The sequence below is a fragment of the Podarcis bocagei genome (assembly GCF_964188305.1).
Source record: "Podarcis bocagei genome assembly, chromosome: 7".
Taxonomy (NCBI): Eukaryota; Metazoa; Chordata; class Lepidosauria; order Squamata; family Lacertidae; genus Podarcis; species Podarcis bocagei.
The window spans coordinates 18084240-18109218 of NC_138132.1; the positions used below are offsets into that span (position 1 = coordinate 18084240).

Genomic DNA, 24979 nt, shown 5'->3' on the forward strand with positions numbered 1-24979 from the left:
CTACGACTTGTGATCCAACAGCAATTGGAGGGAGACAGGTTCCCCCAACCTTTTCTAGGAGCAAAGACAGGCTTGTAGTGGTGAGTCCAGATCTATGCAGACTGCATTGGGTCCCAAGCTAGATCACAGGGGCCATGCACAGCCCTATGTGCCAGCCTGTGGGAACCTATGGTCCTTCAGCTATTTTTGGACTCAGAGGACTCCCATCAGGCCCAGCCAGCATGGTCAGGGGTCCTGCGCATCCCAGGAACGGGATGTGTGGAGGATGCCAGCTCTCTCCCCTTGCTGGGGCTTCTTGCAGAAGTGCCATGCAACCACCACTCCCCTACTCAAGAGCGGCACCATTTAGCAGGATACAACTTTGCATCTTCTACCCAACGTACAGGGCCAATGCCATGTTTGCCTTCGAAACAGCGGCACAAATCTCTCAAACTTCTGAACTTACACAGCAGCAATGCTTCTGAATGCCAGTTCCTGGAAACCACAGAAGAGGAGACCATGCTTGTGCTCTTAATTCTGCTTGCTGGGTTTCTCTCAGGCACCTTGGCTGGTCAACTAGGAGAGAAGGATGCTGACACTTCATTGTATCCCTGGAGATACAGGGCACCACAAACTCTGGACAGGAAGTCGTGGGGATTTGTCTCAATGAGCCTGCAGCTGGAAAAGGCCTAATGGACCAAAGCTATAACTGTAGGCAGGTCTAGGGGGCACTAGTTGACCGAGTGTGTCTTTAGCCAACGGCTCACAATGATTATGTGGCATAGAGGTATTAGGACTGTGGGAAGCCATCTCATTTGGTGGGTGACCCTGGGCCAGCCGCCATCTCTCGGCTTAACCTATCGCACAGAGTTCTTGTGGCAGATCCACTCAGAGATTCTTGGGAGGAAGCCTTGGGATTGGGAGAAAGTGTGGTGTAGTGGTTAGTGTTTTAGGCCGAGATCTGGGAGATCAGAGTTCCAGTCCCAACTCAGCTGCATAGTCCACAGGGTGACATTGGGCTGGTCCCTCTCTCACGGGATTGTTGTGAGGATGGAAAAGGGAGAGGCAGAACTATGTAAAGCACCTTGCACTTCCCCTGGAAGAAAGGAGGGATATAAATGCAACAAATAAACAACATATTAAGATCTGGGGGGTCCCCCACTCCACCCCACGGTTGCTACTGCAACTGAGCTGAAAACCCCTGGTTGTCAAACTGGGGTCTTTGGGTGCAAGAAAAGGGAACCGCCAAACAATTTCATTCTGTCCCCGCATGTAGCCACAAACACCGTCAAACCACAAAACGATTTGATACAATATTATTTCTGTGCAGGTTTTTTCTCTTTTCCTTTTATATATAAACAGAATTTCTTCCTATTTTCCAACGATCAAACTCTGCAAGCCAACTTTTTTTTCCTTTTTTGATATACCATTTGTTTCCCCCAACCCCTGCGATTTAACCTCTCTTCATCTCTTCCTCCTCACATTCATAGAGGGTTGGAGCAAGACTGATATTTGGGTACAAACATTACCACAAATCCAGTTACAATCCTGGACATAAGTAATTTTTTTCTCCAGGAGGGCTGGTATATAGAGATATAAAATGAAACAAACAAAAAAATCAAACCTAAGGAACTTGCTATTACAATAATAATATTTTATAATTTTTAGGAACCATTTATCTTCTTTTCTTAAAAAAAATTCTGTGTGAAAGCAGGGGGCGGGGTAGGAAACCCAAAATATAGGAGATTGCTTCTTTTCTTAAAAAAACAAAACCCATCTCCTGATTATTATTATTTTCTTAACCTGAAATCTAAAACACTGCTGAAGTTTAATTAAAAAATTATATAATATCAAAAAACACACACAAAAGCAACCCTGTTGTCAAGTCAATCCACCACTAAAAAAAACCTCTTTCTAATGGCCTGGGTTTCAGCTATCATACAAACACCGTACCTCTATACAAACGCGCTTGGGAACTAATAAAATAAGAGATTACTTACAAGAAAGAAAGAAGGAAAGAAGGAAGGAAGGAAGGAAAGAGAAAGAAGGAAAGGAAGGAAATAAAGGGATGGAGGGAGGGAAGGAAGGAAGGAAGGAAGGGAGACAGTAGGAAGATTTAGGACTGAACTCTGTTGTGCCTTAATCATTATTATTTTACAAGTTTTGGAGTAGGGTAGAGTTAGTGGACATGGCCGGAGAGGCAAAACTGAACTGCAACCTCCCCCTGGTTCATGGCACAAGGCTCCCTCCATAATATAAGCCGTTGGCCTGACTGCAAGTCCAATTCCAACTAACCTGCTACTGAGTTTCACCTGAACAGCATTCATTTCAGGGCACCTCAAAGGCAGGGGTGGGGTGTCTACTTAACCTGCAGATCGTGTCCAAACCGCGGGGGGGGGGGTCAACCTCACCCACTCTTGGGCTAGCAGCCAAACCTGAGAAACCCAAACCCCTACTCCTTTTTTTCCCCCATGGGGCCAAATCAACACGATGGGTTCGCCCTCAGGGAGGCTTCGAACCGGCAAGAAGGTCAAAAGAAAGAAGATAGAATCTGATAGCTTTTGAAACAGCCCATCTCAGAGGGGGGGGGGGGAATGTCCCCACCCCACAGATCCAGTGGGGAAAAGGGGAGGCAAGTGGAAACTGGCTAACCTGTGTTAAAAATCTACTATAAAAAAATGCATCTTTTGTCTGTTTAATCTTAACGTATCCTAAGGAGAGGAAGGAAGTCAGGAGGGGAAGACAACAGGAAGTGAGATTGGGGGGAGAAGGCTGGCGTGGCTGGGCTGACGAGCCCCTTGATCAGGCTCTTCCACCCCCCACTCCCCGGATTTTTTGCCGCTCCCCTTGGTTTACCCCCAACGCGAGGGGAAGGGAGGCAATGTTCGTTCAGAGCAGAAGGGGTTCTCTGTACAAAAGGATGAGTAGAACTGGAGGCTGAGATCCTGTGTAAAGAGGCAGTGGCAAAGTGGGCAGCTGGGGGGGGGGGCTACTGCCCAGGGGCATCTCCCACAATCTCGATCCCATGTTGCTGCAGCTGTGCTCTGAGAAGGGCGTTTTCGTTCTTCAGCTCCTCGATCTGTGGGGCGGGGGGGGGGGGAGAGATAAGAGAGGTAATTAGTTTTTTTAAAAAAAATGTTTACACAGTGGTACCTTGGTTCTCAAATGCCTTGATACTCAAACAACTTGGAACCCAAACACTGCAAACCTGGAAGTAAGTGTCCCAGTTTGCGAACTTACTTCGTAAGCCGAACGTGCTTCGTTTTGAGTATTACGTTTCCATTTTGAGTGCCACACCTCTGTTTTGAGTGTTACGCTGAGGTCTGTCTGTTTTTGCTATTTATTTTGCATTTTTGCTGCACTTTTTGTTTTGTTTTTGTGACTGTGGAACCCAGTTCAGCTACTGATTGACTGGTTGTGTGACTGCAGTACATTGTTTATTGCTTTCAATTTATGAATCAATGGTCTCGTTAGATAGTAAAATTCATGTTAAACTGCTGTTTTTGGGGTTGTCTTTAAAAGTCTGGAACGGATTAATCTATTTTGCATGACTTTCTATGGGAGAGCGCACCTTGGTTTTGGAATGCTTTGGTTTCGAACGGACCTTCGGAACAGATTAAGTTCGAGAACCACTGTATACCACTTTCCCCCTCCAAGGAGGTCATGTCAAGGTGGTGCGCATCGCGTTCCCCATTTTATCATCACAACAACCCTGTGAGTAGGCTAGGCCATCTCAGCAATGGGTCTTTGTTACTGGGGAGGGCAGGTTTGGAGGGCTCAGGTACCTGTTGCCGTAACAAGTCGTTGTCCATCTGCAGCCGCTCAGCTTCTTTGAAAGTCTCTTGCATGTGCTGGTTCGTCTGGCGCAGTTCACGGATGTAGTCGCAGGCTTTAGACAGAATGCCTCCTTTGCTCTGTGGGGCACACAGAACACATTTCCTAAATGCCATGCCATGCTCAGAACAGGTAAAATTGCCCACAGCAATAGAATCTGACAGCCGGGGGGGTGGGGTGGGGGACAGAGGGCATTACACCCCCTCGAACAGCCTCTCCCAATATAAACTGTCCCAAGAAGAATGAGCCTGCCACCCGCAGCAGTAGCTAGTGACTCCTCCAAAACCAACAACACTCCCCCCCCCCGGCATTCATGTCCTGCCCAGAAGTTGCCCTCACCGCCCCCGTCTTGCTGTTGTCTGTATTGCAGTCTGGAATGATTTTCGACAGCTGGACAATCCAGTTGTTGATTTTGTCCCGCCTCCTTCGTTCAACTAGACAGGGGGAGGCAAAGAGAAAACAGAGAACTGATTAGACAAGGGAATTTTTCTTAAAAAAGCAAACAGTGGTACCTTGGTTCTCAAATGCCTTGGTTCTCAAACAACTTGGCACCCAAACACTGCAAACCCAGAAGTTCCCCGGTTTGCAAACTTTCTTCGGAAGCCGAACGTGCTCCGTTTTGAGTGTTATGCTTCCATTTTGAGTGCCATGCTTCTGTTTTGAGTGTTACGCTGAGATCTGTCTGTTGTTGCTATTTATTTTGCTTTTTTTGGTGACTGTGTGGAACCCATTTCAGCTACTGATTGATTGATTGTGTGACTGCAGTACATTGTTTATTGCTTTCATTTTATGGATCAATGGTCTCGTTAGATAGTAAACTTCATGTTAAATTGCTGCTTTAGGGGTTGTTTTTTAAAAAGTCTGGAACGGATTAACCCATTTTGCACTACTTTCTATGGGAAAGCGCGCCTTGGTTTTGGAACGCTTTGGTTTTGGAACAGACTACCGGAATGGAGTGAGTTTGAGAACCAAGGTACTACTGTACCTTTCTGGAATCATTGCCACCCCCTTCCCCCCCAAAAAAATAAATAAATCAGGGGCCACAGCAAATCACCCAACCCAAAGGAGAAGAGAGCTTTGGAAGCGCACCTCGGGGCAGCTGAAATCCAACCTTACAACACATCCAAAATTATTATAATTATTAAGCCACAAGCCACAGCTGGGCTGCAGGCTACAAGGTTCCCCACCGCCAGGTGAAATCCCGTGAATTGGGGATGATGCTGGTCTACTGTGTCCATCATTCCTGACCCTTGGGCCAGATTGATAGGGGCTGGTGAAAGTTGTAGACCAAAGCCTATGGAGGGTACCAGCTTGGTTGGGGTGTTTGGGTGGAAATGGCACCTCCATGAAGAACTGAGCTAACTCAAATCCGCCACAGTTATTAGCGGGTGCTTGTGAAGAGCATCAGGCCCTGGTAATTAAGGAAGCGTGGGTGAGGAGAGGCACAGCTTTGATGGGAAGTAAGAAAAACAGGGAACCGTCCCCCTTAAAAGCACCCTGCTACAAAAAATTAAGCTTTAAACGTTCCGGGGGAGGCTGCTGGCAGTGTGGCTGTCCCTGCAAGAACGAAACAGAGGCTTATTTGACTTGGAGGGTGCAAGAGCAGCTCACTTCATGCTGGCAGGGCGCCATTTTATTCATCTTGAGAGACCGCCTTCACACCCCCACCCCCACCCCCACCCAATAAACAGGTACGGGGCAGCAGTAGCATTGCAGTTAGAAAAGTGGAGGGAGAGGAGAGTGAAAACCCTCTCCTCAGGTTCTATGGCCCAGGAGGGCAAGAAATTCCAGAACGACCTGAATGTGGTGTTTGATTTTTATTTTTTACAGGGATGGTTCGGGCTGTTCGACTGTTCTGCGCACCTTCGTTGTGCTGGGCTCGTCTCCTCTCGTCCCGCGGCGTTCGCGTCCCGTCCATTTTCCTAGGTTTTCAAAGCAAAGGCATGGGAGGGGGGAAATCAGGAGGGGGACAGGGAAGGGGGCACAGAACCTGCTCACGTCTCGGAAGCAGAGGTGCCAGGATGCGAATATGAAAGGGGCAAGGAAAACGCTCCAAATCTCCCTTCCCATCAGCAGAGCATGGGCCATGGGAACAATGCACCGCCCCCTGCCCTTTAAAAGGGGTGCAAACATACTTTCTGGGGTCCGTTAAGTAGAGCTGCATCCCAAAGTCCCAGCTTCAGTCCTTAGAATCTCCAGTTAAGACTGGGAGAGACTCTTGCCCCAAACCCGACAGCAATGCTTCTCAAACTTGGGTCCCTGGCTGCTGGTGGACTACAACTCCCATCACCCCCTGCTCGCTGGGAATGATGGGAGTTGTAGTCCAGGAACAGATGGACTACAGTTTGAGAAGCACTGCCTGCCCAGTGCAGGCAGTACTGTGCTGGATGGACTGACTCAGCGTAACACAGCTTCCAATTCTCTTAGTTTGGCTCCCTGGCTCCCCGCTTCCTTGGCCCTTTGGGAACAGCCATCATTGGGGGTCAGGGAGCTAGACAGCCGTGCTCCTGACTCGTCAACCCTCCCTCTTTGTTCCCTTGCTGGAGCCATACATACGGGGAATAGGGGTGGGTTCGGGGGGCGATGGTACGTTGCGTCCCTGTCTGCAGCACGTCCTGCGGGGTCATCATCACGTAGAATTGGCCTACGGGGAGCAACACAGAAGAGAAAGTAAGCTTGCTATTTTGAAAGGAACAGCAAGAGGAAGGGAGAGCCAGCTGGCTGCGGAGAAACCCTTGCCACCCTTTTATTTTAGGACTGGGATGAGCCAGGATCAACTCTCCACTCACATATACATGAACCGCGCTGGATGCCTTTGGGCCACTCACTCCCCTGACCTACCTTACAGGGCTGTTGTGAGGAGAAAACAGGAGCAGGGGACGAGCAGCCAGTATATGCTGCCTTGAGCTCAATGAAAGGAAGGTGTAGTGGTTCAGTGTTGGACTAGGACCGGGGAGATCTGGATTCGAATCCCCACTCAGCCATGAAGCTCACTTAGGCCAGTCACATTTTCTCGGCCTAACCTTCCTCACGGGGTCAAAGATTCGGAGAGTTGGACGGGACCCCGAGGGTCTTTTATTCCAACCCCCTGCAATGCAGGAATTCAAATTGAAATACTTTATTGTCACTTGTACAACATGTATACAGTGAGATTACACGAGCACCCCCCACTCAGCTCTCTTAGTCTTAATTCCCCTCGTTTACTGACGCACACCCACCAAACCCGAAAGTCAGTTGCCCTGTTGTTATCAGCAGCCTAACAGCCTACGGATAGAAGCTGTTCTTTACCCTGTTGGTGCGACTAAGCATGCTTCTATATCTTCTGCCTGAGGGCAGGAGATCAAGAAAGTGCCGGCCAGGGCGTGAATCATCCCTGAGAATTTTCCTCACTCTCCTGAGGCAACCTTCTGCTATTTCATCCAGAGGATTCACAGGACAGCCCATAATATCTTGTGCTGTATTCACCACCCTCTGTAGGCACTTCCTATCAGTCGATGTCAAACCAGCGTACCACACCGGGATGCAGTATGAAAGGGCACTTTCTGTTGTTGACCGGCAGAAGGAGATCATCAAATGTTGATTGACATCGTTCCTTCGCAATAAGGAGATGGAGTCTCTGTTGGGCTTTCCTAACCACCTTGGTTGTATTTATTTTCCAAGTAAGGTCTTCACTGAGATAAATCCCTAGGAATTTAAAGGAAGAGACTCTCTCCACACAGCCCTCCCTGATGTACAGCGAGGCTAGTTCCCCTCTCTTCCTCCGAAAGTCCAACACCATCTCCTTTGTCTTGCTGATATTAAGGTGCAAGTTGTTCCGTAGGCACCATGTAGATATTATGTTGTGTTGTGATGTTATTATATACAGTGGTGCCTCGCAAGACGAAATTAATTCGTTCCGCAAGTTTTTTCTTCTTGCGAGTTTTTCGTCTTGCGAAGCACGGTTTCCCATAGGAATGCATTGAAAATCAATCAATGCGTTCCTATGGAGACCGTCCGGGGACAGAGGGGAAGCGCCGTGCGCCTTCCCCTCTGTCCCCGGACCTGTTTAAAGCAAGGGGCGGCGGGGAGAAGATTGCTTCTCCCCGTTGCCTGCCCCGCAATCTCCGGGGAAGCGCGCGCCTTCCCCTCTGTCCCCGGACCTGTTTTAAAGCAAGGGAAGGGGCAGCGGGGAGAATCGCTTCTCCCCGTTGCCGCCCCTTGGTTCAAAAGGGGTCCGGGGACAGCGGGGAAGACGTGCTGCGCTTCCCCGCTATCCCCGGAGCTTGCGGGGCAAGCTTCGTTTTGCGAAGCAAGCCCATAGGGAAATGCGTCTTGCGAAGCGGCTAAGAAAATGAAAAACTCCTTCGTCTAGCAAGTTTTTCGTCTTCCGAGGCGTTCGTCTTGCGGGGTACCACTGTATATGAATCTCAACTAAAGCATCCATGACAAAGGACCATCCAACCTCTGTTTAAAATCTCCCCACTGTCGAACAGCTCTTCTTGTGTTTAGTCGGAATTGCCCTTCTTGTAACATGAAGCCATTGGTTTGGGCCCTGCCCTCCTCCAGAGCAGCAGAAAACAAACTTGCTCCATCTCCCATGTGACAGCCCTTGGGATATTTGAAGATGGCTTCAAATATAGTCATGGCAAGGATAAAGTGAGGAGAGGGAGAGCCTTGTACGACCACCTTGAAAGTTGTTGGGAGTTGTAGGGCGACCCCCTATTCTCCTCAGAGCTACATTCCCTGAATTGTTAAACTCTGGGAATTCTAGCTCGGGGGGGGGGGGAATAGGGGTCCTCCTAAAACCTTCTCAGCACCGTTCCCAAACCAGAGTCTTTGTGGGAAGCCACGGCTGTTAAAAGTGGTACAATCCCATTTTAAATGGATGGTGCGGATGGGTCCTGGGTCTGTGGAGATGGCCCCTTTGCAAATTGCCCCTTGTGGACGAGACTTCAGGATCCCGCTCTGGAAAGAAGAGGGGAGAGATGGCTCGGGCCTTCTCACTTCCCTACCTCCGGCCTGCGTCAGCGACTGATCTGTCGTCTGCACCGACACCGCTGTGGCGTCCCCCACCGTGGAGGCAGGGAAGTACGCAAACCGGGCCTCGCCGCTGACGGCGTCCGTGGCCGGGCTCCCGCCATTGCTGAAGGGGTTCTGGATCACAGCCTGGAAAGAAGAGACAGAAGAAAGCTAAAACCATTCATCCGAAGAACTTGGGGTAGGCCGCAGAAAAAACACACCAGCCACACAGGTAATAAAAGCCAGAACAAACAGACACCCCTCTCACAACACATTTAACAGGGCCTTGGATGTCAATCAGGCAAAGGCCTGGTTACAGAGGAACGGTTTCACCTGGTGCCTACAGGTGTATAAGGAAGGCACCAGGTGAACGTCCCTGGGGAGAGCGTTCCACAAACAGGGAGCCACCACAGAAAAGGCCCATTCTTGTATTGCCACCTTCTGGACCTCACATGGAGGAGGCACACGAAGAAGGGCCTCAGAAGATGATCTCAGGGTCTGGGTCAGTTCATATGGAGAGAGGCGGTCCTTGAGGTATTGCGGTTCTGAGCCATTTAAGGCTTCTTAGGTCAAAATCAGCACTCTTTGACTGTGGTTTGTTCGTCCTTCCTTCCTTCCTTCCTTCCTTCCGTTCCCTTTCCTTCCGTTCCCTTCTCTTTCCAATTATTTTTATTGATTTCCCAATTTTAACCCAATTATACTAATTGTTTCCAAAGTATCACAACTTCGTTTAAGTGGTTTTCCACACGCCATCCTTGATACTTCCTTATCATCTTCTATTACTGCGTTTCATATTCTTCTTTACTTCTAATTGCATTCCATTTTACAAAATCATCACTTAGTCAACAGCTGCACTCTTAATGATTGCTATTCGTGTTATTCTATTATCTAACCTTTCATAAAACTTGCAAGCGAGGAATAATAGATAGCTCTTTTCTTTTCAGCCTAGATTTATTAGACCTGATGCACATGGTTTTAAAATTAAGGTGTACTTTTTTTTGGTGAAAGCAAAGCAGATGTTCTACCACTAAGCCCTGCTAACAATTTCTAGTTGCACTGTTTTAAAGTGCTGATGAGCCACTGAGTACATTCCTTGGGATAATGGGCCGAGGCAGGTGGCTACAGATTTCCGTATAAAAACACAGGTGTGCAGGAAAGGTTTTTTGGTTTGGAGCACTGGGGAGAGACCAGTAGCTGCATCCTGCCACCAGTTGCTGAACTATATCCTAATGCAAATGGGAGAGAGTGCAGAGTCCTCTAGGGACAGAGCTGGCGCGTCAACCAAAACATCTCAGCACCAGAGTGCGATCTGAGAAAGTCAGAAAGCCGCAGAACGAGGATTGACTGGGATGCTCCAGGTTCGGACTGCCCTCTTGTGGTCATTGAGTGGGAAATCCTTCCAAAATAATAAAAAGTAGGCCAGTCCTGGATAAGTTAAAAGGAATTTTGATTATTTGAGGCAAGTGATAAGGGCTGTCATGTTAAATCTTCACCCAGGAAAGCTAAACACAGGACATACAGAGTCAGGGGGCTGAGGAGGAGGGAGATGGAAACATTGGAGAAGCAGAAGGAAGATTTGGGGGGGGGGTGAGAAGGAGAAGTATCATGCAAGAGATCAGTTCAGCTCTCCGAAGAGGAGAGATCTACAGTGGTACCTCGGGTTAAGTACTTAATTTGTTCTGGAGGTCCGTTCTTAACCTGAAACTGTTCTTAACCTGAGGTACCCCTTTAGCTAATGGGGCCTCCTGCTGCCACTGTGCCGCCACCGCGCAATTTCTGTTCTCATCCTGAAGCAAAGTTCTTAACCCGAGGTACTATTTCTGGGTTAGTGGAGTCTGTAAACTGAAGCATCTGTAACCTGAGGTACCAACTGTATTCCTCCCCCAGTAACCCACTGCACAGGGAGGGAAAGGGGGGAAAACTTGCTCACTTTGGTCTCCCCACCCCAGTTCAAATGCAACCTTCAGCAAATTCCCCCCAAAGAAATGTGGACCTCAACAGACATCAGTTATCCTTATGTAGCCAAAATGGAGGCATGGAGTCACAAGAACAGAGGTTATCAGCCAGCAGGTGAGGAACCCACTGTTTTCAGAAGAACTGCAATGTAATAAAGCACTCCTATCTGTTAATAAGGGATCATCTGTGTCCTATGTTAATGAGCTATCTGACACACACAGCTCTTATTGTGAAGTATGCTGACTGGAGCAACAACTTGATTGATGGACTGAACTGGATGGAAGGAGTACGCATCACTAAAAAGCAAGGCATCTGGTGCCACCTTTGGGCCCCAATAAAGCTTCTCTCTCACCTGAGCAACAGCTTGCTGGCCACTGGTGAAAGCTGCCGTCGAGACCACGCTGACTGCCCCCGTCGCATCTGTCTGTCCATCCAGCTGACTGTCCGTCACCTGAACGACTCTATATGTCACCTGGCAGCGAGGAAGCAAAATAGCAAGTCAGTCTTCCGGCAGAATTTGACAAGGGGGAAAACAGTCCCACAGAGAAGTCAAATCAAAGCATGTCTGTATTGCGACCATTCCTGGTGTGCAACGAGGGTCCTCAGCTGGAGAAACAGTAAAATGGAGAATGGTACCGAATATAGCATCCTAGAGTATTTCAGTGGTCGATATCCAACTAACAAATCCTGCCAGCGCAAGGATTTACACTTGTGCAACAGTACATCCTCCCTGCTTCCACCACCTTGCCCCCTAAGCCTGTTCTGGGTTTCCCCCAGCCCTCCCGAGTAGACTTGAGGAGGGTGTGGCCTGTGAGGTGGGGTGGAAGTTCTGCTGTTCCAGTGGAAATCCTTGCGCTGTTGGGACTCATAATCTGGACACTGGCCAAACTAAACCACAGCAAAAAACAACAACACACAAATACAATTTTCTAGTTCTTAAGGTTACGGCAACATCTGCTAAAATCTCTGGAAGCCAGAGGAGATTTACTCAAGAGGAGAAACACACTGCTACAAGCCCTTCAGGGATTCTCCTGGGTGATAATAAATGAAGAAGACCAACCGTTTCCTCACGTGAAAGCAAGCACAGAATTCTGCATACAGAAAGTTAGTATGTCAGGGAAAGTGGAACCATTGCTTGAGAGCTACCAGGGGTGTGTGGGGGGTGTCCCCACCTTTTGTGATGCGGCTTTGTCCCCCATCTTTCGTAATGGTTCTTCTTGGAATGTTACTGAGGCATATAACTGAGACACTTTCATTTCCCAAAATGTGAGAGGCAACAAGGGGATCATCCGTCTTGGGTCTGGTCCTCACCAACAGGGAGGAACTGACTGGCGAATTTGGAAGTACTGGAAACCTTGGGAGGAAGTGATCATGTCCTTCTGGTCCTCATGATACAGAGGCAAGGGGTGTCTGTCTGTCATGGAAGCTTTAGTTGAGATTCCTGCATTGCAGGGTGTTGGACTGTCGGGGTTCCTCCAAACTCTGCAATTTTACGAGTCTGTGATTTGGCTAAACTGGAGTGGAGGGGTTGAGAATAAACGGTTGGTGCTTGTGGGTTTTATAGGGACCCCCCACCCCACTCCAATAATGTGGGCAATGCTGCGACTAGACATTTGGGGAATATATTCAATCATGCAATGACACGCACACACCCCCCCCCGATAATGAAATGGTGCGGTCCCACGAGCGCCACACCATGTGACTCCTCGGAATGTGACGACTGGCCAGTCGGCAGCAGGAAGCCGCCCAGGGGCCAATGCCCTTGCGCCTGAAGCTCTTACCCCTTCCGCCGTACCCACGCAGTTAAAAGCCAAGCTCCCTGACGAGGGTTCTGCTACCTGTCCTCCATTGTTCTCTGTGCGGAACTGGTACTGGATATTATGGTCTGTGAAGGCTGCTTGCTGGACGCTGGCGATGGCCACTGCAGTCTGCTCATCCGCATTTGTGCCGTCTCCTGGGAGAGAGAGAAAGGAAATTGATTACTGCCAGCTTTGGGCCACTCCCTAGCGGCACACCAGCCTCATTGACACAGGTGTTGTCGTTGCTGCTGCAGGGGTTTGCCAGCCTTTTGGGGGCTAACAGGCACATTTGTGACCTGGAATGGGCCTTCTCAGTGGTGGCTCCCCAACTGCGGAATGTCATCCCCCTGGCGACATCAGGATTAACCTTTAAGTGCCAAAGGTGTTCCTGTTTACCCAAACATAATTGGGGTCACAGGGTATGATTATATCCCAGCCTGCATCAGTGCTCATCATTTAGTAGGGTGGGTCCTTTTTATGCTATTGAGAGATAAGCACTTTCAGTTCGTTCAGTTAAGGTTCTTTTTATTTTTCTGGTGCAGTTTAAATCTTCTATAGTGTACGATTTTGTACTCATCGCTTCGAGACATTTTTGTGGTAAGAAACAAATCAATCACAGTTTTGGATGGGACCACAAGGGTCATTTAGTCCAACCCATGAATCTTTTTCCCAATGTGGGGCTCAAACTCCCAACCTTGAGATTAAGAGTCTTATGCTCTACTGACTGAGCTATCCCAGACTTCCTGATAATAATGATATTAATAACATCAGCTGTTGTGGGCATCAACCCTCACACCACAGCCTATTCTCTTGCTTATAATCAAATGCCTTTTTTGAACCAAACTCGTGGAGGTGTCACTCTGGCGACTGCGGCTCTGCTTGGTTACTGGGGTGTCCTCCTGCATGGGAACCCATCAGATTTGGGAGGGGGGGGGTGCAACAGTCCAGGCCACACAACACACTCTTGATCTCAGTCATGTAGTGAGTTTATTTATACAACCTGCCACTCCAGAATTTAAAACCCTGAACTAGTTTCAACTTCCCTTTCATTTACATCGTTCTAGAAACCTACATCCTGTCCGCAAAATATGCCTTAGTGCAGGCTGCTACTTAGCACACAGTCACTACCTTGTGGGAAGGACAGCTATTTTGATAACATTAAATATCCACCAAAGGCCGAGGAGTCTAAACTGTGGAGAATATGAAGGAGCAAAGAGTATGTTCAGGCTGGGCTCATATAACTTCTATGAAGTGACCTCAGACCACCCACCCTCTCAGCTGAACCTACCTCACAGGGCTGTTGTGATGACAGAAGTGTGTTTGTCTGTGCAAGAGAGAGAGAGGAATCTCTGTGTATGCTTCCCTGAACATCTTGAAGGAAAAGGAGGAGGGAATAACAACAGCAAGGTGGTGGTCGACTGAAACCTCTCCGGGGCAGGGACCTTTATTTCTTGCTCACAAAACTCTGTGAAGTGCAAATGCACTAGGACGAACCCTGACGTACGAATGGCAGGAAAGGGTTTGCTTCCCTCCTCTTTCCCTCGCCACACATCTTGTGCATGATGCGCCTGAGTGAAGGACAAGATGCTAGAAGGGCTCTAGGACTGTGTGGGTCTGCAGGGGGTCGGGGAGATTTGGGCTTCCAGCTGCCAACACACTGCCCCCGTGGGATCCAGACAGGAGGAGGCCAGAGATTCAGCTTTGTTCACAGACAGACATTTCGTACGCCTTACTTATCGGGCGGTGCCCTGGCGGTAGAAATCCCTCCCCGAGCGGGGGCTACAACTTGCTCACGCAGGTTGGCTGGGCATTTTCTGGGCCAGCCCAGGACCCCTCCTCACCTTCCTGCAGCTCGACTCCCTCTTCACCTTCTTGACCTTTCTCGTGGCTGTAACACAAAGGGAGGTGGGGGGGAGAGAGAGAAGAAAAAGAACTGTCAGCTGAAATAGAATCTAAGCCTGCAAAGCTCTAAGCTCTTGGTCTTGTTCCCTTCCAAAAGCTCATCAGAAGAACGATAGTCCGCATTCATACCATACCTTTATAGCACTATGATAGTACTCTGAACAGTCATGGCTTTCCCCAAAGAAATATGGGGAGCATAGTTTATTCAGAGTGTTTTTAGGAGACCCCACAGAGCTACCCATCCCAAAGTAATTGAAAAATCAACCCCTCTTCATGGGGAACTCTGAAAATCTTAGCTCTGTGGTTGGGGAATGCATGACACCTCCTTATGATTCTTTGGAGAAAGTTGTGACGGTTTAAAGTTGCATGATGCTGCTTTAAATGTCCAGCGCAAATGGGACCAAAAGAAAATGTAGGAGCAAGAATTGTGCTTTTACTCCTGCAAGATTGAATATAACGCCTTTGGCTGTACATGGGGGATGATTCCAAAAAATTCCACGGTTATGTCCCTGTGGAGATGGCAGTACTTAATCGGTGGTTCATGTCCTTCTGGCTTGCACTCTTTATAAAGATTTGAGGAGTGAGGATATCACCCCTCTATTATAGTCCACTCCGGGTTGCCCAACCACTGTTATAGTGTCCTTTGTCTTGGCAGATAAAGATGAGCAGCAAAGGTTGCAAGGTTTTTAGCCAGGGCAATTAAAATAAGACACATTATTTCACTATTGCCCCAAACCCCCAAAATGCATTTTATATACAGTGGTACCTTGGGTTAAGTACTTAATTCGTTCCGGAGGTCCGTTCTTAACCTGAAACCGTTCTTAACCTGAAGCACCACTTTAGCTAATGGGGCCTCCTGCTGCTGCCACGCCGCTGGAGCATGATTTCTGTTCTCATCCTGGTGCAAAGTTCTTAACCCGAGGTACTATTTCTGGGTTAGCGGAGTCTGTAACCCGAAGCGTATGTAACCTGAAGCGTATGTAACCTGAGGTACCACTGTAATTGACTTTTTACCTTTATCCTCTGTACACCACATTTTGATTATTGCTATGGCTGGTGGCTGATGCAAATAAGGATTCATTCATTCATTCCCAATTGCAGAATAGAATTGCATAAAATAAAAGGAACAGAATTGCATAAAATAAGCGGAATTCTGTGCAGACGAGACCAACTTTCATTAGCACAAGACGCTCCAGAATTCCACTGCCCTCCATGCAGAATTTTAACACTGCCTGGGCAACAGAATGCCCCTAAAACATCCTCTGCCAAGCTCTTCTCCCACTGATTTAACAGCCCCTGCAAATCTCTCACTGTGCAGAGCCTAGGAACCCAGCCCCGTTCCCTGGAGTGGGCAGCAACACAGCCTCACTTCCTGCTCGCTATCGGTGACAAGGAAGCTTGATATTCAGCCCGCGCATTCCTGAAAGCTAGAGATCCCTGCGCTGATGTCTGCCACGAGGGTTCGGTGTTAATATCCTCTTTTTGCTTTGACGGAGACAGGATAAAGGAAGGCACACGCCGCCCGGCCTTGCAGCTACGGAGGCGCTGCAAAGCATTTGGCTATCTTAATTCTTCGCGCTGGCACAGGGAGATAAGGCTCGTATCTCGGCAGGACGTTGGCGCAGAGCAGGAATGGCACCGAGACACCAAGGGAAGGTGCCCAACGCAGAGGAGAAAGGCTGGGTTAAAGAGCTCAAAAGCTACCTCCATATCCTTCTTAAGGGTTAGGGTTCAGGGTTGTGTTGTAGGTATACCATGGACGTGATCCAGGGAGGTGCTTAGGGGCCAGTGACTCCTAGACCATGGTCTTGTTTTTCCTAGACTCCACCTCCCATCAGTCCCCATCAGCATGGCCAACGCTCACTGGAATTTGGAAAGTCAACGAGTGAAACGAAAAGGGTCTACATTGTGGCAGACTCGAGATGGAAGTGTGCGGTGGGCCTCCCTAGAAAGGGAGTGCAAAAACAGTAGTAGGGAACCTGCAACCCTCCAGATCCCATCATCCCCAACCACAGAGATGATCATGACCACCAGGATCTTGCTGGGATGCCAGAGAGGGCAGAGTCTAGGCCAGGACTAGCCAACAGGGCGCCCTTCAGACACCAACTTCCATCAGCAGTGAAGGACAACGGAGTTGAAGACCAATGACATCTGGAGGACCAAGCTTGCAGGACCCAAGTTAGCAGGACCAGTGGTCAGGAATAATGGGAACTGTAGTGCCAAAACAGCTGGAGATCCAAGTTTGGGGAACTCTGCTCTAAAGCCTGGGTGAAGGGTAGCCAATGTGGTACCTTCCAGATGTTGTGGACTACAGCTCCCATCATCCCTGGCCACTGGCCAGGCTGGCCGGGGCAGATGGGAGTTGGATTCTGCAATGCCTGGAAGCCATTATGGTAGCTAGTCCCAGCCCAGACTGTGCCATGGAGAAGGTCCTTTCTGGCAGCCCAGGAATGCAGCTCAGATGGAAAACCCAGGAGATTCAGAAGTAACAGATCTGGCCTTCCTTACTCTCAGATGCCAATATGCTCTTAGAATGATAGAATTGTGGGGTTGGAAGGGACCCTAGGGTCACCAATATGACTCCCTGTAATGCAGGAATTCCACCCACAACCATCCCATGGTGGGCTCAAACCATCAACCTTCTGGTTAACAGCCAAACACATTGACCCATTGCGCCACGGGGGGGGGGGCACAAGCAGAGCTGGGCAAGGGCAACAGTTAAATCCCCTTCTTCCATAATCACCAGGCACCCAGCTATTGTAAGCTGCTTGTAGAAAGCCTAATACCCGAGGCAAAATGGGTAGGAGATATTTTCTCCACTTGTTTGGTGAGAAACTAGCCTAGCTCATGCCTTTCAGCGTTTCTAGCCAATGAACAAAGCCACACCAATGACTGGCATTTTATGAAAAGATCTAGACCAGCGGTTCTCAACCTGTGGGTCCCCAGATGTTGTGTGACTACAATTTCCATCATCCCTGAGCTCTGGCCTTGCTAGCTAGGGGTGATGGGAGTTGTAGTTCAACAACATCTAGGTACCCACAGGTTGAGAAAGGCTGATCTAGGCAATAAAGAGGAGTGACACATCCACTGCCCAAATACGGAACTCCTTGGTTCATTCAAAAACCTTTTATTTTGGTTCTTCGCCACTGGATAAGTGATTTGCTGCTAACCATCCCCCTGCCGCCCCAAAACTCCAACTATTATGATATCCAGGAATTCAGTGTAGGTGTTGTAGTGTTGCTACAATGGGTAGCAGGAAAGGCAGGAGTTCTTTTTAATTCTAATTTCTCCACCTGAGCAGGCTGCTGGACCACTCACCTGATCCAGCAGGCTCTTTGCCTGTCCCCCAAGTTGCATCCCTCCAGATGTTGCTGGACCATAACTCCCATCACTCCTGACCACGCCTGCAAGGGCTATTGGGAACTGAGAGTTCAAAACGTTTGGCAGCCGCCATCCTGGAGAAGCTGTCCTGCATTGCAGGGGGTTGGACTAGATGACCCCTGGAGACCCTCTTCCAACTCTACAATTCTGTGATTCTATGAGTCATTTGAGCTTCACTGAGACATCATGGCACCTGGGCCTCTATTCCGTCACCCACCCCTACCCCTGGGGGACCCTGCCTTTCCACTTCTCCCCATCCCCAATATGCTCGGCTGAAAGCATGTAGGGCACACTAGACGCAAGGGTGGTTTTTTAAATAATAATAAAAAAGGATTCCACAATGACTAGAACAGGCAGAAAATAGATGGAGCCCTTCATTTTATTACTGCCTGGTACACAACAGGGTCCTAATTATTCTCACCTCCTGTGGGGATAGCAGCTGAGTTTGGGGAGGTGGCCGGATTGGGGGGCGGGAGAAGAAGCAATGTCTGTGGATAAGATGTGGGAACTTGAATACAGAAGAGAAAAAGACACTTCTAGTTTACGGGAGGTCTCAATAAAATTGGGTTTATGTGACTGGCACGCACTTCTGGGAAGACCGTTGATGCAGAGCTGACAATGATGTCAAGGTCATCTTGACTAGCCATGGAAACTCAGAGACCAGATGTTGGGGGCACACCGCAGGGATTGTTCTCTGTCTGCCCTGCATCAGGACTGACCCTCTAGATGCCCCTGGACTGCAGCTTGAGGCTGCCTGGCGCTGTCCAGGGCCGTAGCTAGGGAGTGGTGAGGTGGGCCCCCACCAGGCACCCAGGTGATTGGGGCCCCCCAAAAAAATTGGCTTAAAATATGTCCATAAATATTGATTATTGCCTCATTAGAAATGGTTTTAAATAGAGGGTGAATTGAATGGGTGGAGGGGCGGGGGTTGGAGGAGAGGTAGAAAGAAGAGTTGAGTTGTCTGTGGCTAAGGGGATGCAATCTCGACGGTTCTGCCAGGGGTGCAAGATCACCGAGCTCTGGCTCTGGCGCTGTCTAGAGCAGTGTTTCCCAACCTTTTTTGGGCAAAGGCACACTTGTTTGATGAAAAAAATCTCGAGGCACACCACCATTACAGCCCCGTGACGTCAGCGCGCAGCGTCACGCCGGGAGGGATGCATGAAAGTGAAAGTTTCAATTTTTTCCCTCCCCCTTGCCGGGGAACCTCCAAGCTTTGGGGGTGGGGGGGAGGAGGCAGCAAAGCGAGGCAGGAAGGAGAGCGCGGCTTGGCTGGGTGAGCTTTGGCAGGGAATGAGAGCCGCGAGGCGGGCGCTGCGGATGGAGGCGCTGCCCGCCGAGCTCGCAGGCAGCCAGGCAGGCAGACGGTGAGAGCCCCGCGCTGGGCGGCCTCTCCTCGCCGCCGCCGCCCCGCCTCTCGCCGCCCGACTCGCCCGCCTCCCTCCAGGCAACATCTTGCGGCACACCAGGCAACATCTCGCAGCACACTAGTGTGCCGCGGAACAGTGGTTGGGAAACACTGGTCTAGAGTGCCACAGCCAGGTACGCTCGTCTGGGCCTACAAAGGGGTCCATCAGGTTAAGATTTCGCCCAGAGCCCGCCCCCCAAAAAAACCTGGCCAACCCCTCCCCAATACACTGGGTACTAGAACTCGCAAGACTCTTCATCCCCACCTCCTTTTACTGCCTCCTTGATCTCGTAAGCGCAGTCCCTCTCCTTGCTTTCACAGCCTTTTCTGGGAAAGGGACAGCCCTGGGGAAAGGTCACAGGTCAGTTGGAGAGCACATATTCTCCATGCAAACGGTCCCAAACTCAATCCCTGGCCTCCCCAGATACTTTTAAGGGGAGAGAACGCCTGCCTAAAACCCAAGAGAGCTGCTGCCAGTCAGTGTGGAGCAGATATGTTTCTCAGATGCATTCCACTCTCTATGCGCCATTCCACTGGATCCCAAGGACCCATTCCAGCCAGGTAAGAACACCCACGGAGGGTGCAAAGTAGGGCTCGTGAGAAGGGTGGCGTTCTGGGGAGAATCCCGAAGAGGGCTGGAAGGAGGCAGTTTCCCTCCCCACCGAGGCCTGAGGCGTCCCCACCCCTGACACTACATAAGCAGCTTCCAATGGTTCTCCTGGCATCACCAACAATCACATGAGATAACTCTGGCATCTCCAGTCAAGTCATGCTCCTCTCTGTTCACAACAGAGCCCACCCCTGCTTAGGAGCTTTCTCTCTCCTTATTTAAACCCCGGTAAATGCCCCCAATCAATTCCGGGAGTTTAAGAAATGTACCAGCAAAGATGGGAAGGGGAGGAGGAAGAATCTGGGGTAGCAACCCTTGTTACATTTTCTCTTGTGTCTCACCAACAGGGCTAGGGCCTCACCTCTGTTGACGGCGTCTAAGACAGTGTTTCCCAACCACTGTTCCGTGGCACACTAGTGTGCCGCGAGATGTTGCCTGGTGTGCCGCGAGATGTTGCCTGGGGGGAGGCGGGCGAGTCGGGCGGCGAGAGGCGGGGCAGCGGCGGCGAGGAGAGGCCGCCCAGCGCGGGGCTCTCGCCGTCTGCCTGCCTGGCTGCCTGCGAGCTCGGCGGGCAGCGCCTCCGTCCGCAGCGCCCGCCTCGCGGCTCTCATTCCCTGCCCCTGCCAAAGCTCACCCAGCCAAGCCGCGCTCTCCTTCCTGCCTCGCTTTGCTGCCTCCTTCCCCCCCACCCCCAAAGCTTGGAGGTTCCCCGGCAAGGGGGAGGGAAAAAATTTGAAACTTACACTTTCGTGCGTCCCTCCCGGCGTGACGCTGCGCGCTGACGTCACGGGGCTGTAATGGTGGTGTGCCTCGAGATTTTTTTCATCAAACAAGTGTGCCTTTGCCCAAAAAAAGGTTGGGAAACACTGGTCTAAGAGATGCCTGCCTGTCTGTTCACCTTCTACTGCTGCCAAGAGCTGAGGAGCACAGAAGTGGCTACCCTGGGTCCCTCCAGGTAACGGTGGGAGTCTCAAATCCCAGCAGCCTCAGCCAACGTGACCAGCAGTCAAGGATGATGGGAGCTGGGCCCGAGCAACATCTGCACAAATCTGCCAACACTCTGGTCTAGGAGTGGCTAACAGTGTGATTTTTGAGCCTGAAAGTCAGTATGTATATACATGTACGCACACCATCAGCCTTGTAAATAACACCACAAAAATGACAAATCTGTAAATCTGCGCACGCACGCACACACACACACGCCTGACACGGGAGCAAGCAGCACCCTGCCGCTCTTTCTCCAGCCCAACTATTCACTTGCATGAAGTTCCATGGATCACCTATGTGCAATTCCTGGTCACCTATGGCAACCACCCTAGTATTTGGCTGAATTATTTCGTGTTATGGCTTTTTTAAAAATCTTACTCTTCCTTCAAGGCTTAGGGAAGTTAATGCAGTCCTTCCCCACGCCACTCTTATCCTCTTCACCGTGCCTTGGGGTAGACTGAGTAGACCAAAAGGGATTGGCCCAAAGGTCACTCAGTGAATTTCGTGACTGAGCGATGATCTGAACCCAGGTGTCTCTCCACGCCCAGTCTAACGTCCTGAACAACAAACTCAGAAAAGCCGCTTTTCCTCAAGGAAGCTGTTATCCTGCCAGCCTCTGTGCATCTTTCCCCTGGTGTCCCCCCCACCCCGACGCAATATTGTCTGAACACACATAATGCAGCAAATATTGCTGAAGGCCTATGCCTGGATGGGAGAAAGGTCCAGGAAACTCTATACATACGGGGGGGGGGGGGGAGAGAGTTCTACTGAAGGAAAGCTCTCTGGGAAGAGAGGCGAATCAACATATTACATCAGGGATAGGGAGGTGAAGAATATCAACCAATCTATATAGGTCAATTATAAAACAAGTTGTTGAGTATTGGGGAGGGGGAGCATCTCCCCCCCCCCAAAAAAAAATGTTTTGGTGCTTTTCTTGGATTTACTAAGCATTAAAAAATACTAATACAGTGGATGCTCGGGTTGTGAACGTGATCTGTGTGGGATGCACTTTCGCAACCCGTAGTTGCACATCTGCGCACACGCGGGTTTGGATTCTGCGCTTGCAGAAAGCGTGATTTAGCGCTCCTGCATATGCATGACCCCCTGAACCTGGAAGTAACCTGTTCCGGTACTTCTGAGTTTCGGCGGGTCCATAACCAGAAACAACGTAACCTGAAGTGTCTGTAACCAGAGGTAATCACCCTACTTGCCATACGTCCGGGTTTTTCTGGACATGTTGCCGTTTCAGCAAAAATCCGCCCAGAATCAGTGGTACTCAACCTGTGGGTCCCCAGATGTTGTTGGACTACAACTCCCATCATCCCTGAGCTCTGGCCTTGCTAGCTAGGGGTGATGGGAGTTGTAGTTCAACAACATCTGGGGACCCACAGGTTGAGAAAGGCTGGCCCAGATGCCGTTCTGCAGTCCGATTCCCAGATGTGTCCGGAAAAACCTGGATGTATGATGGCAGCCCTAGATAAGGCCGATTTGCATGTGCAGTAGATCAGCAAAGATTTCCAACTCCCAATGGTTTAATAATAGCAACAACAAACTAGGCAGATGAAATGAAGAGAGCTTGGATTCCCAGGGTTCATTCAGCGGACCACTCCTTTCCATATGAACCCTCTCCTCACACAGTCCCAACAATCATCTAGGGACTCTACCTTTTTACCCTCCCAAATGCGTTCACCCAGGAGGCAAATTCCAGGATGCTAATGTAATCGCCCTTGTTTCTCTGTGAAACAACCCAGTCTTGCAAATCGGATTCACAAATATTACTGCCTACAGTAGCTCTTACCAGCCTAACACATAGCTCATGTTAGTCATTTGTGGCATGCCCATGGTTAAGCCCCCTCTCTTCTAAATTATGGAACTTTCACTGCCTGGTCACCCAGAATCCACTTTTGCTCACCATAGGCGAGCGGAGCCATGGGAGGGGAGTGTCAAGGCACAGCACAATTCTGCGCCAGCTGTTCTGCCCAACTGCCACAGAGTAGACGGCTCTCCTTGAAGCAGCACTGCAACCCGGAAGGAAACAAAGACTATTCCTAGGGTGGCCGTCCTCAACCTGGTGTCCCTCCAGATGTTTAGGACTACAACTCCCATCAGCACCAGGCAGCATGATCAATGCTCAGGGAGGATGGCAGCTGCAGTCCCACAAGCGCAGGAGGTCACCAAGTTGGGGAAGGTTGTCCTAACACAGACCGCATTGCACTGCAGTATTTTTGGATTTCCCACCAGGTGTGTATCTTTCTCAAGGAAACGCAGCAGCCAATCCCAGTTCTCCAATAATGTATGCACCATGCACAATGGTCACGACCGCATGTTGTAGGTGATCAGGTGTTCACACAACACCCCCAGAAACAGCAGCGGATAAACTGGTGTTTGGTCCTCTGTTTGCAGTAAAGGAACCATATTGCTAAGCCCGCAAGGCCTTTTTCTTACTTTGTTCCACCCTTTTACTGAGGCAAGGCTGGGGAACATCTGACCCCTGGGCTGCTGTGATGGACGACTCCCAGTACCCCTCTCCAGCAGCCACAGTCCCAGTAGCCCTCGCTGAGGATGGTGGCTGCTGAAGCCCAAAGCAAGGCTACACATTCCCCATGCCTGCACTAAGGAGCTGGGGGAGGAGAATGAGGAACGCAATGTGTACTCCTCCCCCCCCCCCCATTTTAATCCTAACAAACCTGTGATGTAGGGTTAGGCAGCGAGAGCATGCCTGGGGGTGTCACTCCAGAACATTCAGGGCAACGTAGGGATTGAACCCCGAGTCTCTAACCACTACAACACGCTGCTGGACTCTCAGCTTAACACCCTCTCCCTCACCCCACCCCCATCACTCCCTCTCCTTTGCAGCTCCACAATCGCACCCCCATTTTTTCTGATCACCCTGGCAGCCTCCTGCCTGCTCAGAGTTTACCCTCGTCCCCAGCCCTTACCTGCCAATCAGTGTTTTGTGTCCTCCCTCCCCCCACCAAAACATTGAATGCTTTCCCCACCCCCACCCCTCTCCAAATGCACACAAACCCAAGATTTATCTTCCCCTTCACCAGCCCTCCTGACAATGCATTTCAGATCTTGGACGGTGCGTGTGCGAGTGTGGGGCTTTTTTTTGGGGGGGTGTCCCGTTGCTTCTCACCCTACAATGGCACGGAGTCCTCCTGATCACAACCTCTCCTTTCTCTCTCCACGCACACACACTTTCCCTTTTATTCCAGACACCCAGTTCTCAGACCCAGGTCACGTCCCCTGGAATTGCCGTGTCCCCCCCCCCACCCTCGTCCCACTTCCCCCGTCCCGGAGAGCCTAAGCTCTGCCTCGTCCTCCATTTTGTTCTCCCCCACTCTCTCTGCGCCGCTGCTGCTGCCGCCGCAGGAGGATCATGGCTGGTTCCCTCTCCCCTCCCCCACCCTCGCTAGGCCCGAGAAGAGAGGGAAGGCTGGGTGCCGTAGCCCCCCCCCCCCGCCCTGCTAAATGGGGGTGTCGTGGGATCTTTCCCCCTTACCTGGATGCAGCGGAGGCGGTGGCTGTGTCCAGGCCGGAATCCAGCATGTCCATGGGGGGAGAAGGGAAGGGGGGGAAAGGGAGGGGGGAGGGAGAGGGGGTGGGGGAAAGACCCCCGCAGCACCAGGGGGAGAAGGGGGCGGGAGGGGAGGAGGGAGGGGACGAAGTTTAAATCTCACGCCGGATGGAGGTAGAGGGGACGCGGAGGAGACACGGGAGCCGAGGCGCTGATCACGGGGACAAACACTCGGGTCATGTGAGGAGGAAAGAGAGCGAGAGATTCTCTCTCTCTCCCCTCCTTCCCCAGCTGGGAGCCCGGGACACGTGAGGGGGGAAGAGACGGGAGAGCGTGGGAGCCGGAGGATGCGGATTGAAAGAAAGGGGGAAAAGGGCGGAAAAGGATCCGAGGAGCTGCTGCTGCTGCTGCCGATCGAACGTCCGCGGCCTGCTTTGGAACGTCGGCGAGCAAGCAGCGGATGGAACGTTGCAACAATCCGGAGAGGGAGAGGGAGGAGGGGGAGGGGATAGAACGCTGCGACGATCCGGGGCGGGGGAAGAAAGAGGCGGCGGCGGCAGCGGTGGAGGAGGGGTGGAATAGAACGTTGCAAACGAGCCGCCGCGGCG

General features: G+C 50.6%; 1 protein-coding gene across 2 annotated transcripts; it reads right to left on the minus strand.

The window, feature by feature from the left end:
- Positions 1 to 1281: 1281 nt before the first annotated feature.
- USF2 (upstream transcription factor 2, c-fos interacting) lies at positions 1282 to 24859 on the minus strand. Of its 2 annotated transcripts, none has more exons than XM_081199836.1 (10): positions 24357 to 24859; positions 14408 to 14454; positions 12549 to 12721; positions 11120 to 11239; positions 8805 to 8958; positions 6370 to 6457; positions 5677 to 5735; positions 4153 to 4247; positions 3765 to 3893; positions 1282 to 3058 (listed from the first exon to the last, which is right to left on the minus strand). In XM_081199836.1, the coding sequence occupies exons 1-10, from the start codon at positions 24407 to 24409 to the stop codon at positions 2969 to 2971; spliced, it is 1008 nt and encodes a 335-aa protein (XP_081055962.1). In that variant the 5' UTR covers positions 24410 to 24859; the 3' UTR covers positions 1282 to 2968. The 2 variants fall into 2 exon arrangements, with proteins under 2 accessions (XP_081055962.1, XP_081055963.1); XM_081199837.1 differs by having other exon boundaries at positions 12606 to 12721; positions 24357 to 24854.
- Positions 24860 to 24979: the final 120 nt, after the last annotated feature.